The sequence below is a fragment of the Chiloscyllium punctatum genome, chromosome 10, assembly GCF_047496795.1.
Source record: "Chiloscyllium punctatum isolate Juve2018m chromosome 10, sChiPun1.3, whole genome shotgun sequence".
NCBI classification, from domain to species: Eukaryota; Metazoa; Chordata; class Chondrichthyes; order Orectolobiformes; family Hemiscylliidae; genus Chiloscyllium; species Chiloscyllium punctatum.
The window spans coordinates 34,300,633-34,317,302 of NC_092748.1; the positions used below are offsets into that span (position 1 = coordinate 34,300,633).

The following is a 16,670-nucleotide window of genomic DNA, read 5'->3' on the forward strand; positions in this document are numbered from 1 at the left end:
TGTCAAGTAAATACTGATAAATAGGCTACTAGACTAGATGGGATTTCAGTTCATGTGGAGGTGGTATTATCTATTTTCACACTTGCCAGAATTGCTAAGTCCCCTGGGCCGGATGGGATTTATCCTAGGATTCTCTGGGAAGCCATGGAGGAGATTGCCAAGCCTTTGGCTTTGATATCTATGGGGTCAATGTCTACAGGAATAGTACCAGAAGACTGGAGGATAGCAAATGTTCCCTTGTTCAAGAAGGGGAGTAGAGACAACCCAGGTAATTATAGACCAGTGAACCTTACTTCAGTTTTGGAGAAAGTGTTGGAAAAGGTTATAAGAGATAGGATTTATAATCATCTCGATAGGAATAAGTTGATTAGGGATAGTCAACACGGTTTTGTGAATGGTAGGTTGTGCCTCACAAACCTCATTGAGCTCTTTGAGGGTGGTTGAGGGTAAAGTGGTTGATGTGTATATGGATTTCAGTAAGGCATTTGATAAGGTTCCTCATGGTAGGCTCCTGCACAAAATACAGAGGCATGGGATTGAGGGCGATTTAGCGGTTTGGATCAGAGATTGGCTAACTGAAAAAAAAGTGTGGTGTTTGATAGGAAATATTCATCCTGGAGTTCAGTTACTAGTGGTGTACCACAAGGATCTGTTTTGGGTCCACTGCTGTTTGTCAATTTTATAAACAACCTGGATGAGAGCATGGAAGGATGGGTTAGTACATTTGCAGACAACACGAAGGTCAGTACAGTTGTGGCAAATGGAATTTAATGCAGAAAAGTGAGGTGATTCACTTTGGAAGGAGTAACAGGAATGCAGAGTATTGGGCGAATGGTAAGATTCTTGGGTAGTGTAAACGAGCAAAGAGATCTCAGTGTCCATGTACAAGATCCCTCAAAGCTACCACCCAGGTTGATAGGGCTGTTAAGAAGGCATATGGTGTATTAGCTTTTATTAGTAGAGGGATTGAGTTTCAGAACCATGAGGTTATGCTGCAGCTGTACAAACTCTTATGGCCGCACTTGGAGAATTGTGTGCAGTTCTGGTCACCTCATTATAGGAAAAATGTTCAGAAATTTCAAAGGGTTCAGAGATTTACTAGGATGTTGCCTGGTATGGAAGGAAGGTCTTACGAGGAAAGGTTGAGGGACTTGAGGTTGTTTTTGTTACAGAGAAGGAGATTGAGAGATGACTTAATTGAGACATATAACATAATCAGAAGATTATGTTGGGTGGACAGTAAGAGCCTTTTTCCAAGGCTGGTGATGGTTAGCATAGCTTCAAATTGAGGGGTGATAGATATAGGACATAGGTCAGAGGTAGTTTCTTTACTCAGAGTAGTAGGGGCATGGTTCGCACTGCCTGCAACAGTTTAGACTCACCAACTTTATGGGCATTTAAATGGTCATTGGATAGGCATATGGAATAGTCTAGGTTAGGATGGCTTCAGATTGGTTTCATAGGGCAGTGCAACATTGAGGGCCGAAAGGCCTGTACTGCACTGTAACATTCTATTAAATCCAGTCACCAAAAAACAGAAGGTTCCTAAGCCACGAAAAATACTTGATTTGATGGTCAAAAAGCATACTCCTTTAAATGGTAACTCTATTTCATTCTTTCAACGTTCCAATGTATGCCTACCTCTTTAACACCCTTTATTCATCTGGCCCTCTGGAAGAGTGTATGTACCTGCTAGTGTACCATTCTTCGGCCTATTACTAATACAAGCAATTTACAGAATGCACACGTTATAAAATTTTAGTATTCCCTGATATTATTGGAGGAATTTAGATTTCTGATAATATAAGCAGTGAACTGGGGATAGGGAGGAAAAAGAAGGTAGTTGTCTTTTAAATGAAGATAGTATGATTGGATATTCACCATTTTATCATTCCAGCCTCTTATTACTATGTTGCACAACATTTCTGTCTCCAGAAATCATTGTGAATTCCCTCTGCCACATATTTTATGGATTAGTTGTAACAATATTTCATAGGTGTTCTGCCAACAAACTAAAAAGAAAAAGAGTAGCTCCTGTAGCCCCTCTATAGAATAATTGGCATTGATCTCACCCTTTGCAATTAAGAACTTGAACACATCTTCCCAGGATTTTGTGTACAAAACATGACAGCTTGCCTACACTCATGCCCTACGTAACAGTTAATTTACAATAAGTGAGAGGTTATCCACTTTGATAACAAAAACTGGAAAGCAAACTACTACCTGAACAGTGATAGATTTGGTTTAATGACATATGGGTGTCCTTGTATACCAGTTGCTGAAAGTAAGCATGCAATTGAAACAGGTGGTGAAGGCAGTGAATTGTATGTTGGCCTTCATAGCAGAGGATTCAAGTACAAGAGCAGTAATACTTTGTGCATTTGCACAGGGCCTTGGTGAGAACACATCTGCAATATAGTGTGCAGTCTTGATCCATTTAAGATTGCTGCTCTAGAGACAGTGCTATGAAAGTTTACCAGACTAATTTCTGGGATGGCAGGAGTGACTTATGAATTTATGTAGCTGCAGGGAAATGCCAATTGAAGACAAATATCTCCTCTAGTGAAACATTTAATAGTATTCTATGGACTGTGTTTGGCTCTCCTTAGCTGACCAATACTGCTTGCAGAAATGTATGAGAAAATCATATGCTCTCAGGGAGATGGAAATAGCTTAAAATCAAAACAAAATTATCTAGTATTAACTTCACAATTTAAAAATATCCTACAACTTTCCTAAAATAGAAATGTTGTTTAAAAATGAACAAAAATATTTTTAAATCAATAGCAATGTTTAATATAATGCACAATAAACCAGAGGAACATAATACAGTTGGGATTCAACATTTTAGTTGTTGAAATGGTTGAAATGATAAATTTATTATCCAATTAGCAATAAAGGATTTTTTTTTCATATTATTCCATACTGTTTACAGAATGTTACTCATCATGGATAATACAAATATTTCCAAAAGTGGCAAAATCACTGCAACACATCAACAGTTACACTTTAATACCTCCAGAAAATGGATGTCATGTTTAAATCAAGATAATTACTGAACAATTTTGATTTTCACAATCTTTAATTTCAAAGGTGCTTCCTCTGTTGGATCAGCAACTTTAAATCACTTACTGTAGTGAGAGCGGTTGGAGTGATAAATCACTTGGACTTAAAACAAAAAATACAAACACAAGGTGGAACTGAAAGCTTTCATTCAGTCCAAAAACTCTTTTTAAACAATTCATTTGTGGGATGTGGGCATTGCTGGTTAAGCCAGCATTTCTTGTCAATTCCTCATTGCCCTTGAGAAGGTTAAGGAATTACATCTCAAAATTTCTTAAAGATCCCAATCGTGTCAGAACACAGTTAAAGCTTTTGAACCTGCCAACACAAATGAGAAAGAGATTTTGTTTTGGGAGGTTGGGGGCTGGAGATGGTAGAAGATAAGAGAGACACACACATCTCAAATAGGGATTATTTCCCTATCTCTCTGACCTTAAAGCTACATCCACAGTGAGGGGTCAAGCTCCTTGTATGGAAAATGAATTTTCATTCGGGCCAAGTATAAATCTATATTGCATGAATCTCTTAAAAAAAACACAATGGTTTTAGGAACAAAAGTGAAATGTATCTTAAACAATCTAATTATAAGACTGTCCCAGTTGACCCAGTTACAAAACTTAATGGCACTAATGTCTCAAATATGCACCAAAAGTTTCTTGTATTACATCTTTGTGAAATGTGTAGTTTAACCGCAATTGAATGACAAAGATCTACAAAAATGTATATTTGAAAGACATGCAATAATAGGAGCTCACATTTGTTTCAATTATAGCAATGAGTATAATCACCCAAACAAATTCTTAATCTTCAACATGTAGTCTGTTTTGAGGAAGCAGGTGCTGGGATGAGACTGTCCAGTTGCTGACGATGTCCAGTTTGATCAAGCCATTCACAGAACTCCTGCTCCACTAGGTTTTGAAACAGCTTGCGTTGTTCTCTGGAAGATAGAAATGAAAATATCAGCAAAATCCTGAAAACATTTTAAGCCTTCAACCAGTACAAATTCACTGACCAGAAATGAAGAATCTGGTCAGTATCTGCCAGCTGAGCAACTGATCAACAAGAAAATCTCTTTGTTCTATTGTTTTTGCCCACCTGCAAATGTGAAGTTTTACTTGAATCAAAATTAAAGTTGTACTACCGTGTGGCTAGTCTTCAGAGATTAAGCATTTTATTGTTATCTTCCATCATGGAAAGAATAAAAAGTTAAAATATTTTCTTCAATCACTTAAAACAAATTCACACCTGCTTTCTAGTAGGAATGTAATTTGTTTATGCTCTTGAATTTAATTCAATCTTTATTGTTAAAGAAGGTGGATGTACACTTAACATCCTTCAAACTTAACATACCAGAAACTCAGTAGTTTGCCACCTTCACTATCATGTTGGTGCAATGCGGTAGGCATACAAAATTCTATTGTCAGTATCCAAGTCCAAATACCTCCCATTACAAATTTGATTATGCAGTTCCATGCCCTGTTAACACAGCACTTCTTTGGACCGAATAACTTATTACAAGAAATCAAGTATTTGATGTTTCATATAACTAGAGAGAGATAAACTATAGAATGGTTACCTGAGAATGATTACTAATTGAAATTAATGGAAGGGCCAGGAAGCTAGAACTAGAACAATGATAACAGCGTTCTGAAGCTCAGAAAATTCTATATTTGTCTCATGGCATCAAAAATGCTGAGAGGTGATTTAATTACTTTATAGCTGCTGCCAGTATTGAGAAAAAAAAACTCTTCTTGTTTGAGAGATGGAGCTTATATGAAAAGATTAGACAACTGTGCTCTACAGGTTGAGAAACTACAAATTTATCGGAATGTCTATAACTAGCATAGATATTGTACTATACAACCCTCCTCTATTGGTAATATATACCTATAGTTTAAATCTTAAAATTAATCTTTGTACAGGAGATTTACCAAAAAATGACACTAATGAATCGAGGACCATTCCAAGGAGATGGGCTTTCCAGCCCACGGGTGGTATTTTACCAAAAGGTCTATGATCATTTACCAATTTCACGTAAAACACAGCACGCTCACTGTACAGCAGTCCCAAGTGGGAAAGCTAACCAACATTCTTGTAGTTTATGACACTGAAGGCAACAGTGAAACCTTTCCTGATCCCAACTGAGTCTGGCCTATTCCCTCCAGGTCAAGGGTGAATCTGAAATAGATTTCAATGTGATGTTGCCACAATCAATATTCTGCTCTTTGTCAGAACTGAAAGGGTAATTGTATCACAGGGTGCAGTAAACAAATAACTCCCCTGCATCTAGCAAGCTACACTGATTTGGGGGTTTCAGTTCAATATCAATTTGCCGTGAAATAGCTGACCTCAGCTGGAATAACACATTAGATAATACAAGCAGCCTCACTGTCCCTAGGTGGCCAGGGAGGGCAGAAAAACAATGAGGACCCAACTCCTGATTGCCAGTGTGAACACCAAATTAGAATACGGGTTAGTTCAGATGACCCTAATGGACAAAGATTCTTCAAGATCACTGTCTTAGATTAACATATGCAAAATGGTTGTCTAAGCAACAAATAGATGAGTTCTTGCCATATACAAAATCATATCCAGGTAAGTTAATGCCTTCCAGAAAGGAGATGGAAGAAACAGCAATCCCAGCATTTTGAGTATATATTTACTAACTTGCTAAGACCGGCCTCCTTAATAGTCTTCTGCCAATTCTGAATCTTCTGCTCTCTCTGTCTTACAGCTTTTTCATATTGTGGTGGTAGTCCTCCAGGGATCTCCATCGTATCCCCCTCTATTTCAAATGGGATCACAAAAGGATGAAATTCTTTGGGGGACAGCAGCTGATAGACGGGCATTTCATTGTTGTCCACACCAATGCATAATGGCTTATTCCAGTAATTGGGGATCGTAGCTATCCCTGTCCTTGCCATGTGATCCTCCAACATTGGATAGTAAGTATGGTATGGAGCAAATGTTAAGCTCATGTTTCCAGACATGATGAGAGGGTTGGTGGGCGTGAGACAGTGAAAAGTGCATGATGATGATGATGAGACTGAAAGTCTATGGCAGATAGCTATTACTTTCACATCATCACAGCTATGGATGTGGATGGTTGTTTGAACAGGACCGAGAACAAAGGTTGTATTTCGGCAATTTTCAATACTGACAGACCTGCAATGAGAAAGCAATATTACATAAGGAAAATATACACATACAAAAATTCTTTATATATATTTACCTCACTTCAAACTTTATTTTCTGCTTCCCTTACTAAAGATCTGAATCCCTGCTTTATTGCACCATTTTTGTCGAGTTTGAGGAGGCAACTCAATCCAAGACCCTTACCAGTGCTGCTGTCTTAAGTAGTCAGTTGAAAGTTATGCGTTCCTGAGAGGAAATGTTTGGACTCCATTATGTGCCTCCATCAGTCAAACCAGGTATCTGTGAGTCACAATAAGGGGAATCACAATGACAGGAGAAAGTGATGATGAAGGGTTTATGCCTGAAACGTCGATTTTCCTGCTCCTTGGATGCTGCCTGACCTGCTGTGCTTTCCCAGCAGCACACTCTCAACTCGAATCACAACAACAGGCACAGACCTAAATTGTTTGACTTCAAGCTGCAGCATGTTAGTACTTCACGGTGGCCTTGTCCCTTTCTATCACTATCATCTTGCACTTACCAAACTGACCTCTTGAGCAATGCCAAATTTAATCACTCTGCTATTTGTGGCAATATCTTCAGTTCCTATAGTTCAAAGCTAGGAATTTCTTATTTCCTCCTGTACAACACTCCTTAAAGCCTCTCTTTGATCAAGCTTTTGCTCATCTGCCCTAAAATATCATGTGTCTCAGTGTCACAATTCATTTTACACTGATCTAGTGAATATGTCAGGACATTTTAACACTTTAAAGACACAATACAAATATAAATTGTTGCTGTTTAGATAGTCTACTTAAAATTAATAATTCTTGATAACAAAGAAACAGTACAAAGTTCCCTACAGTGAAGTAGGAACAATACTGCCCGTAGTATAGTACATGACAGTGATTTTTTTGCAAAATCTATATCATTGAAACCTTACTAAAAATCAAAAAGAAAATCCAGAGTTTCATACTGAAATACACATATATAATATTACAAGCAAAACCATTAATTGTCAGCTTTATTTTTAAATTTAAAACTAATACCAATTCCTCAATATTTTTCTTCTGTAAATGTAAATCTCACCTTAAAGGAGATAAGAGATATATATAGCAGTCATTGCAGCGATGAATTTTAACATGAGCTCCAACCAGTTGATCTGAGCTCTTAGCCAGGGTTTGCTTGTATACTTGTGTCATTACCACCACCTTGTGGCCTTTAGGTGCTGTATAAATATTGCATGCAATCTTTGCCCGTTTTGTCGTACCTTCAACTTAGAAGCAGAGAAAATAGCTCAGTGGTATTGTCGGAATTGTTAAAAGTCTAAATGTCAAAAGTCAGTGGCTGGCTGGAGCAAAACCATAAGAGCAAATTCAACAGCACAATCTAAATTACTGATCTAATAATTAAATCGACCATAAATGAGTTGAAATGTAACAGAGAAAACTTGCAAATTTAAACTTGTTTCTGAAATCGTGTGGTTATAATATAGTTATTCCAGCTAATTTGAGCATCAGAACTTTCACTAAAGATTGCACAATTCCAAATCTTAAATCAATAATATGTTGATTCCAGGTTGATTTAGTTGTCACCACTGAAGCAAAAAACGAATGATTATGAACCTGGCAACTCCAATAAATACAGAGACATTTTCTTTGAAATAGAAATTCATCTTATGTTGTGGGCTTCATTCAGAAAGCTTCCAATCTCCAATTTTCCTTGAAATTGCTGGTGAACTGCTGCTGTTAAAGGTACTCCCACAGTACTGTTAAGTGGGCATCTACTCAACAACAATGAAGAAAAGGGAAATTTTATCAAAATCAAAATGGTGAGAGATTTAAAAGGAAATTAGAATTGGTGGTGTTAAGTACTTGGTACATTTCTCCTTCTAAAAGGTAGACCACAGGTTTGGTATGTGTTGACTTGTTGCAGTGTGTCATTTCGAGAGGCTGAAAGCCACTTTGTGACCAGGAGGCAGGGCCTTCCGTTGAGGCCAGAAAGGCCTTTCGTTGGATGTAGGAATTCAGTCTGCTGGGTCCAGAGTGTGCGCATCAACCAGAGGAGGGCAAGGGTACAAGGAGAAGGCAACTACAGGACAGTTTGAAGAGGATGGATCAAGCTTTGGAGGCGAGAGGAAACTGCAAGAGATGTGCAGGCATCAAGTGAAAGTGGAGAAGGCTAATGAGTGAGTTAGTGAAAAAGTACCCCTGAAAACCAAAAAGTAAACCTTGAAAAAAACTTTCTAAACAATTCCTCTAAAAGCAAACAATATTTTGACCTTTGTAACATGATTGTAAATGAAGGATGAATGGTGCCTTTAGCTTCCTTCTATATTAAGGATTTCTTCTGTAAAATTGAGCCTGTTCACATCAGATTTTGATGGAAGCTATCTTGTATGAGGGTTTTTATCTGTACCTTTCATAGCTTAGTACAATGTCAAGTGAACCATTTATTCAGTAGGGCAGCTTTCCCTTCAAAGTTGAAAAAAAACTGTAATACCATGCCAATATGTAAGGTGACATAATGTTTGCCAAAACAATTCCAAAATTATTTCCTTCTAAACCTAAAATATTATTGTTTTCAACCTGCCTGCTACTCAAATAAATGCTGGTGATATGCATTTGACAGCTTTTGATATTGTTCAACTTATGTTTCATGCATCAATGACTCAAAGGGCTCGATCTTAATTCAATCCAAATCCATTCACTTAGAGTAACACAGCTAAAATTGGACTTTACCAATTCAAAAAGGCAGATCAAAAATCATTAGCTTAAACTGATAAAATATATTAATTGAGTCAATTTGGTCAACAAAAAACCTATCACCATAAACTGAAGTACTATGAGTGTGAGAAGAAGTGCAGTGCTTAAATGATCAACTTTAGACAGCCCCTGTAATAAAGTCCTTTCCCCCACCGATTGTACAACCGGTCTCTTTTTGAAAGACCAGGAAGGCTGTACAATGTTTAATATATTGGACAATGGACCATTTGGGAATCACAGATGCTAATTATCATCTTAAATGATATTTCCAATTTTCAGAGATGTTAAAGTGTGCTGATAGGCAGAGGGCAAGAAATGCACCCATTAAGCCAAAAATAGTTTTAAAAAAAAGTCACTCCCATAAGCTTGCTTATCCTGTCACTAAATTCTTGAGAATGATCTCTTGTTTTCACTTCCTTAGTATGATGTGTATATTAATGAGGGGGAGCAGGGAGTAAAGAGTTGAAAAACAGAATCCTGGCAGCCCTGAAAAAACAGCAAGTGTTTTCAGGAACATGTAGCAAAACTCTTGTGGTATTTTTTTAATGCAGCAGCTATTTTTATGGGCTAGTGAGAAGCTATATGAATTGCTACATGAGCTTCAGGAAAAAGAACAGAATCCACAATTACTATCTAGCTCCCAAATGCCAACACCAATCCCATACACGAAACAGTTCCTAGTCATAAATATTTTTGATGTCGTGGACTATTTGAAATTCAGATTACAATGAGTTCTACAGCTTTTACTTTCAAGATGTAGTTAATTACCTTGCTGTGCCCATGCCAGTTTCTTTCCTTTCCGGAAGCAGACTGCAGTACCAAATGGATTTGGTCCTAGCACACTTCTCAACCAGCTCTGTAGTTTACGGAAACAGAACATCTTGGAGAGTCTGGAGTAGCCAGATGTGGCTAGAACCGGTTGCCAGAGAGCCAGTTCGTGCACAGGATAAACTACTTCATTCTGACCAACACTTCCTTCAATGAGAAAGTTCATTGCTTTCACTGCTTCTACAGATATCATACTGTCATGGGTTGTGTTGTTTGAAGCAGTGAGTTGTTCAGGGTCGAGTAGAAGCTCCAGCAACTCTGACAAGCGGTTCAGAACAAATGCCAAATGGTTGTGGTCATCCATATTCTGGATTGTACAAAGACAAAATGTCAATTTTCAGTAATTTATTATGAAACATTGAGTACTGAAACATTTATGCAATATAAATAAACAAGTAAAACATTTTAGTAAAAAACTAGGAATAGAAATTATCACTGGTTACAGCTGAAAAACATTTGATTTGTTAAATTATAATCAAGTAATTTGGTGCAGATCAATTTATATTGGAACTTTAAAAAAAGCTGTAAAGATCGATAGATCTAGCTCAAAGAAAATTAGGATTATCTTTAGACCAATTACCATACTGAGTAGAATAAATTGAGTAACAGGCCAGTGGCACCAGACATGAAAGTACTTTTCTGACTTTAGGTAACATTGAAAAATTCAAATATCTATTTCCAAGGAGAGATATTTTCCACCTCCATGACTAGAAAAAAAACAATTCAAATGTATTATGTTGATGTACATCCAGTGAGTGTTTCATTAGACATGACATTATGTGCCAAAATTAGGTTTCACATTGTGAGGTTGGAATAGAAACTAAAATTGGCCATAAGACAGAAAGCAAGGGTACTTTTAAATATGCAGATTTTCTAATCAAATGCTATCATAAGTAGAGTGTTCAAGAAGTCTTGTTATATTCTGTTTTTGCTTCTTTTAACTACTCATTAGTAATCTGAATGAGATCATTGGGCACTCAATTATAAACACAAACAGAAATTGATAGAAAAACTCAGTGGGTCTGGCAGCATCTGTAAAGCAGAGTTAACGTTTTGGTCCAATGACCCTTCTTCAGAACACAATAACTGCCAAAAATAATTATACCAAATTATACAGAAAATCAAGAAAAAAGATAAGAAAAATTTGAAAAGCCTGGAGATATATTTTTGTAAACAGCTTCCAATATAAGCTAATAACTTCATATTTGGTTAAGTGCACTTAATTGGCAGCATAGAACATAATGCGGGTGGGTATTGTTTAAAATGAGAGTGAAAACTATGACAGTAATCACTCTGCTCCATCAAATCTTCTCAGGCAAACATTCTTGGTTTGGCTTGGCTGAGTCTCATTTATTTATCTGTCGGAAAATAGAGACGATAACACGGGGGCATTGAGGTAAAAACAATGACTGCAGATGCTGGAATACAGATTCTGGATTAGAGTGGTGCTGGAAAAGAACAGCAGTTCAGACAGCATCTCTTGCTCCACTGGGGCATTGATAATGGACTAGTAATCCAGATACTAAGGTAATGTTCTGGGGAGCCATGTGCAAAAGGTGGTGCAATTCAAAAAATACAGAATTAAAAATCTAATGATAGTAATTGTCAGTTGTTATAAAAACTCCTCTAACTAAAGACCATTTGGAAATGATTAAGAAGTCTGGCCTACATGTGACTCTACACCCACAGCAATGTGGTTAACTCTTAAATGGCCTGTGAAATAGTCAAACAAGCCACTTAAAAGAAACCACATTGAGGTCACTTAAAATGTCTCAAAAAGGAATGAAACCAGACAGACAACCTGGAAACAACAAACACTGCAAAGTCTTCCTTACAAACATTTGGGCCTGCTCACAGACTAGTCAAGCAACAACCTGACATAGTATTTCTCATGGAATCATATGTTATATCATTATTGCATCATACCATTGGCTCAATGTCCCAACAAACCCCATTGCCCTCCTTGTCCCATCAGGAATACAGACAGAACAGAAGTGGTGGCACAGTGGCATACAGTTGGAAGGGAGTTGCTTTAGGAATCTTCGATATTGACTTCAAACCTCATGTCATCTCAAGGCATTGGGTCAAACATGAGCAAGCAAACTTCAGACTGATTACCTTGCACAACCCTCTGCAGCTGATGAAGCACTGTTCAAAGTTGAATACCACTTGGAGGAAAAGCCAAGTGGCAAGGGTGACAAAATGCAGTTTGGGTGGTAAATTTCAATGGCCACTAACAAGAGTGGTTTAACAGCGGTACTGCTAACAGGGCTTGTCAAGTCCTATAGCATACAGCTACTAGACTGGGTCTATGGCAGGTAGCAAAGGAGCCAACAACAGGGAAACATAGCTGACATTCATCCTATCCTCACCAATTTGCCTGTCCAAGACAGTATCAGTAAGAGCCAAACCATCAATAACCATGAGACAGTCTTTGTGGAGACAAAATCCCATCTTCACAATGAGGATTCCGTCCATTTGGTGTGTAGTACTAGCACCGTGCAAAAACAGGCTAAACTTTGAACAGATGTAGTAACTCAAGACAGGGTATGTGTGGCACTGTAGGCCATTGAATGCAGCAGGATTGTATTCAGACACAACCTGCAATCTCATGGCTCAGTATACCCACTCTACCATTACTAACAAGCCAGGCGATGAACCCGAATTCAATGAAGCTACAAGAAAACTAAGCAAGGGGCAGTACCAAATACTCCTAAAAACGAGGCATCAACCTGGTGTAGTTACAACACAGGACTGCTGGCATGCCAGACAGCACAAGCAGCAAGAGACAGTCAGGGCTAAGTGATTCCACAATCAGATCTAAGTTCTGCAGTTCTAATACATCCAGTTGCAAGTAGTGGTTGATGATTAAGCAATTCACTGGAGGAGGAAGGTCCATAAACATCCCCATCTTCAAGATGGGGAGCCGACACTTCAGTGCAAAAGACTGAAGCATTTACAACAATCTTCAGCCAGAAGTGCCAAGCCAATGATCAGTTATAGCCTACTCTGGAGGTTCTCAGCTTTACAGATGCATGTCTTCAGCCAATTTCATCTTCCTCCATGGAACAGCAAGAAACTGTTAAAAGCACTGAGAACTGCAGAGGCTATGGGGCCCATCAATCTATTCCAGCAATAGTACTGAAGACACACCTCTAGTCAGTCACTGTTTCAGTACAGCAACAACATTGTCAACTATTGGACAAATGTGGAAAACTGGCCTTGTACACAAAAAAACAGGACAAATCCAACTCAGCCAAGGACCACCCCATCTGTTCACTCAATCATCCATAAAAAGTGATTGATGGGACCATGAACTGTGCTATCAAACAATCTTATTTGGCAATAACTTACTCACTCATGTTCAGTTTGAGTTCTGCCAGGTGCACCTTTCTCATGGCCTCATTAGAGTTTTCGGTAAAAGACTGGCAAAGAAGCTTAAATTCAGAGGTGAGGATAGAGTGATTGCTCTTGACATCAAGGTTGCATTTATCTGAATGGCATCAGGGAGCCTAGCAAAACCAAGAACCATTGGTAATCAGGGTGAAAACTCTCAACTGATTGAAATCATACCTAGCACCTAAAGGAATAGTTCTGGTTGCTGGAGGTCAGTCATTTCAATTCTTGGACATCTCTGCAGAAGTTCCTCAGGGTAATATCCTAGGCCTAGCCAACTTTCGCTGCTTCAAAGACTCTCCCTCCATCATAAAAGGTCAGACATTTGCTGAAGACTGCACAACGTTCAGCATCATTTGTGATTCCTCAGACACTGAAGCAGTCCATTTCTGAATACAATGAGACCTGAATAACATTCAGGTTTGGGCAACAAGTGGCAAGTAACATTCATGCCAAACAATGAAAGAGCATGATCATGTCCAGGGAGAGAGAAACTAACCATCAGCCTTTGAAATTCAATGATATCATCACAACTGAATCCCCCACTATCAACATTCTAGAGGCTAGTAATAATGAACTGGACTAGCAATATAAAATACAGTGGCTACAGTAATAGGTCAGAGACTGACATCCTGCAGTGGTTAACTCACCTCCTGACTCCCTGAAGCCTATCTATAAACTGCAAAGCACAAGTCAGGAGTGGATGTCAACTTGCCTGGAAGACAGCAGCTCCATCAGCACTAGAGAAACTTGACACCATTCAGGACAAAGCAGCCCACATGATTAGCTCAAATCCACACTCACTCCATCGACTCCTAGCACACAGCAGCAGGGAGTGTGCACTATCTACAAGATGCACTGCAGGAATTCATCAAAGCTCCTTGGACAGCCCCTTCTAAACCCATGACCACTATTATCTAGAAGAACAAGGGAGCAGACACATGGGAAAACCTCCAGTGCAAGTTTTCCTTCAAGCCACTCACCATCCTGACTTGGAAATACATTTCCAGGATTCTGACCTAGAGAGTCATTGAAAGAATGGCACTTCCTCCCTAACATTGTGGGTGTCCCTATACACTAAATAGGCTGCAACGGTTCAAAAAGACAGCACACCACTTCTCAAGGGCAACTAGGAAAGGCAATAACTGCTGCCTCCCAGCCAGCACACCTATATCCCAAGAATAAATAAAAACAAAAATTAGGATCATGATAATAATAATAATAGGTTTTTAAAAGAATTTCTTTAATTTAGCGTCCGATTTTGTTGGATGAGTAAATTTTCAATAAATAAAATTATTGACGAATTAGCAAATAGGGAAGTAAATTATATTTTGTTTGAGTATGTTAACTGCAAACACTGTGTAAGGAAAAATGTCATATGGCCCAGGTAAAAACTAAAGTCATTTGTTTATGATGTAAAATTAGACTAAAAAATATGAAAGTGCTTTTGAAATCTGTGCAACTTTTACTCTAAGACACAACTGTGTGTTAAAATGTTTTGTTTTGTAATTTGGTAAGTGTACAACAGGCCTATGTATATTAGATGTGTATAGTTATTTGGAGCTTAAATTTGTTTTAGGCATCTATAGTTGTTGTGGAGTCACATGCAGTTCTTCTGGTTAAAGGATATTGATAGGTTTTGAAGAACATTCTGACATATGAGTTGGGACATCTGAGCTGGGAGGTGGTACTGCGTGTTCTAGGCTGGGTCAACATCTTGGAATTCCCTCCCTAATTCCTGCCATTGTGGGTCTATTCACAGAAGATGGACTGCAGCGGTTCATGAAGGCAGCTCACTTCTCTCGGGGCAACTAGGCTGGGCAATAAATGTTGGCCAGCCAGCAACGCCCACATCCCATGAATGAATTTTAAAGGCGGCAAACATATTCACTGTTCTACCAGTGTGACCTTATCCTGCAGAACTTCATGAAGTTAGCAAGCTAGGAGAAAGAAGCTGTTAGAAAATCATCTAACAAAGTGATTAGCATATCAAGAATGAAATCAGGTGACAGTGGGAAGTAATGGCACATTATTTTTAAAGAAACCAATGAGGAATGGAGCAGACATGCTTGCCAGTTCAAAAATGACTGAGCTACACCAGTAAGTTAATGAAAAATTGGGGTGTCTCTGATCATGACCAGGACAAGAGGCTAGCAAGGATTAACAGGTGCTGCTTCTTAGGGGTTTAATATACAAGGGAACACTGAAGACAGAAAGGAAACTTCAGTCAACAGAACAGAATGAGAGACATATGCATGGACAACTGATATCATACTGAATCAACTGAAAACCACTGTTTTTATCAATTATTATTTATTTTGAACTTGTTACAGTAAATTTAATAAATTCTGTAAAACTTTTTGAAATCTATTTGTACCCGAAATGGAAATTGTAACTAATCAGGACTAGCAAACTTTTAGATTGAGTTTGAGGGATCCAATTTAGAACTGTAATTGACATAAGGTTTTAAAATTGAAGTTTAAAGTGAACCTCAATATTTTTCATTCTGTCTCACCTACTTCATGAAGAATATTCTGAATTTTAAGAACCATTGATACTTCCAGCAGAGGGAGGTAATTAGGTCCTAGCAGTGCAACATGTACAAACTCCAACCTGGAAGCACTGAGTTATAAACAAATACCTGATGCAGCAAATGTGTGTTCATTAGAAAAATGTGGCGATTAAAGCAGTCTGATCTAGCTGTTTAGAAGCTTATAAAGATAAGATCAATGACTTGATTGAGATAATTAGGATAAGGCCTACCACATAAATGGAGGAACCTTGGAAGAAACCAGATTTGGAAGTTTTTTATTCTCAAAAATGACTAAACCAATGGCACTGGATTCCAGACTGATTCTTTAAAGGTCCTTATGGTAGAAATAGATGAACTGCTGGAATAGGAGTCAGTTACAACACATGGAAGGCAAGTAATAGATCATTTTTGGACAATAATTAACAGGTCTGGCGCAGGTATGGGAATAATTTAGTTTTTTTGGTGAGGAAACTCAAATCAGCTATAGGAAGTGATAACAGGCAAGCACAATGGGCCTTATGACAGCTTCTGGGTCTTTTATACACAAAAAAAAGCTTAAAACTCAAAACCACTCAGGAATTGAGTTAATGTTAAAAATCAATTTATTAAACTATCTTTGTGAAGATTTAAAATTACATCTTAAAACTGTACAACACAATTCAATCAAATTAACGTTTTAATAACCATGAAACTGACTTAATCCAAAGTAGAGCTTTTACAATACATGAAAATGTTAGCTTTGTGAACTGTTATATTTGAAAGTTAAGCTAACTGCAAAAATGTATCTAAACTGACACTTAATCAGGTACTGATAGAAGATATCAGCAGTAAACTAGAATGTTCCATTTGTGAAAAATACAGATTTGATAACCTTGTTCCTACTTACAAAATTAACATTTTTTCCATATAATTCCTAAAACTCCAGTGTAATTATTTACAAATTCGTTTTG

General features: G+C 37.9%; 1 protein-coding gene across 4 annotated transcripts in view; it reads right to left on the reverse strand.

Annotated features, from left to right (window-relative positions):
- Positions 1 to 2,772: 2,772 nt before the first annotated feature.
- tbccd1 (TBCC domain containing 1) overlaps positions 2,773 to 16,670 on the reverse strand; it is a 36,212-nt gene continuing 22,314 nt past the window's right edge. For all 4 annotated transcript variants that reach the window (XM_072578868.1, XM_072578866.1, XM_072578867.1 and 1 more), the window contains exons 5-8: positions 9,732 to 10,098; positions 7,288 to 7,474; positions 5,731 to 6,228; positions 2,773 to 4,000 (exon numbers count right to left, since the gene is read on the reverse strand). In XM_072578868.1, the coding sequence (XP_072434969.1) occupies positions 3,871 to 4,000; positions 5,731 to 6,228; positions 7,288 to 7,474; positions 9,732 to 10,098 (1,182 nt within the window). In that variant the 3' untranslated portion in view covers positions 2,773 to 3,870. The remainder of the gene's footprint in view (positions 4,001 to 5,730; positions 6,229 to 7,287; positions 7,475 to 9,731; positions 10,099 to 16,670) is intronic.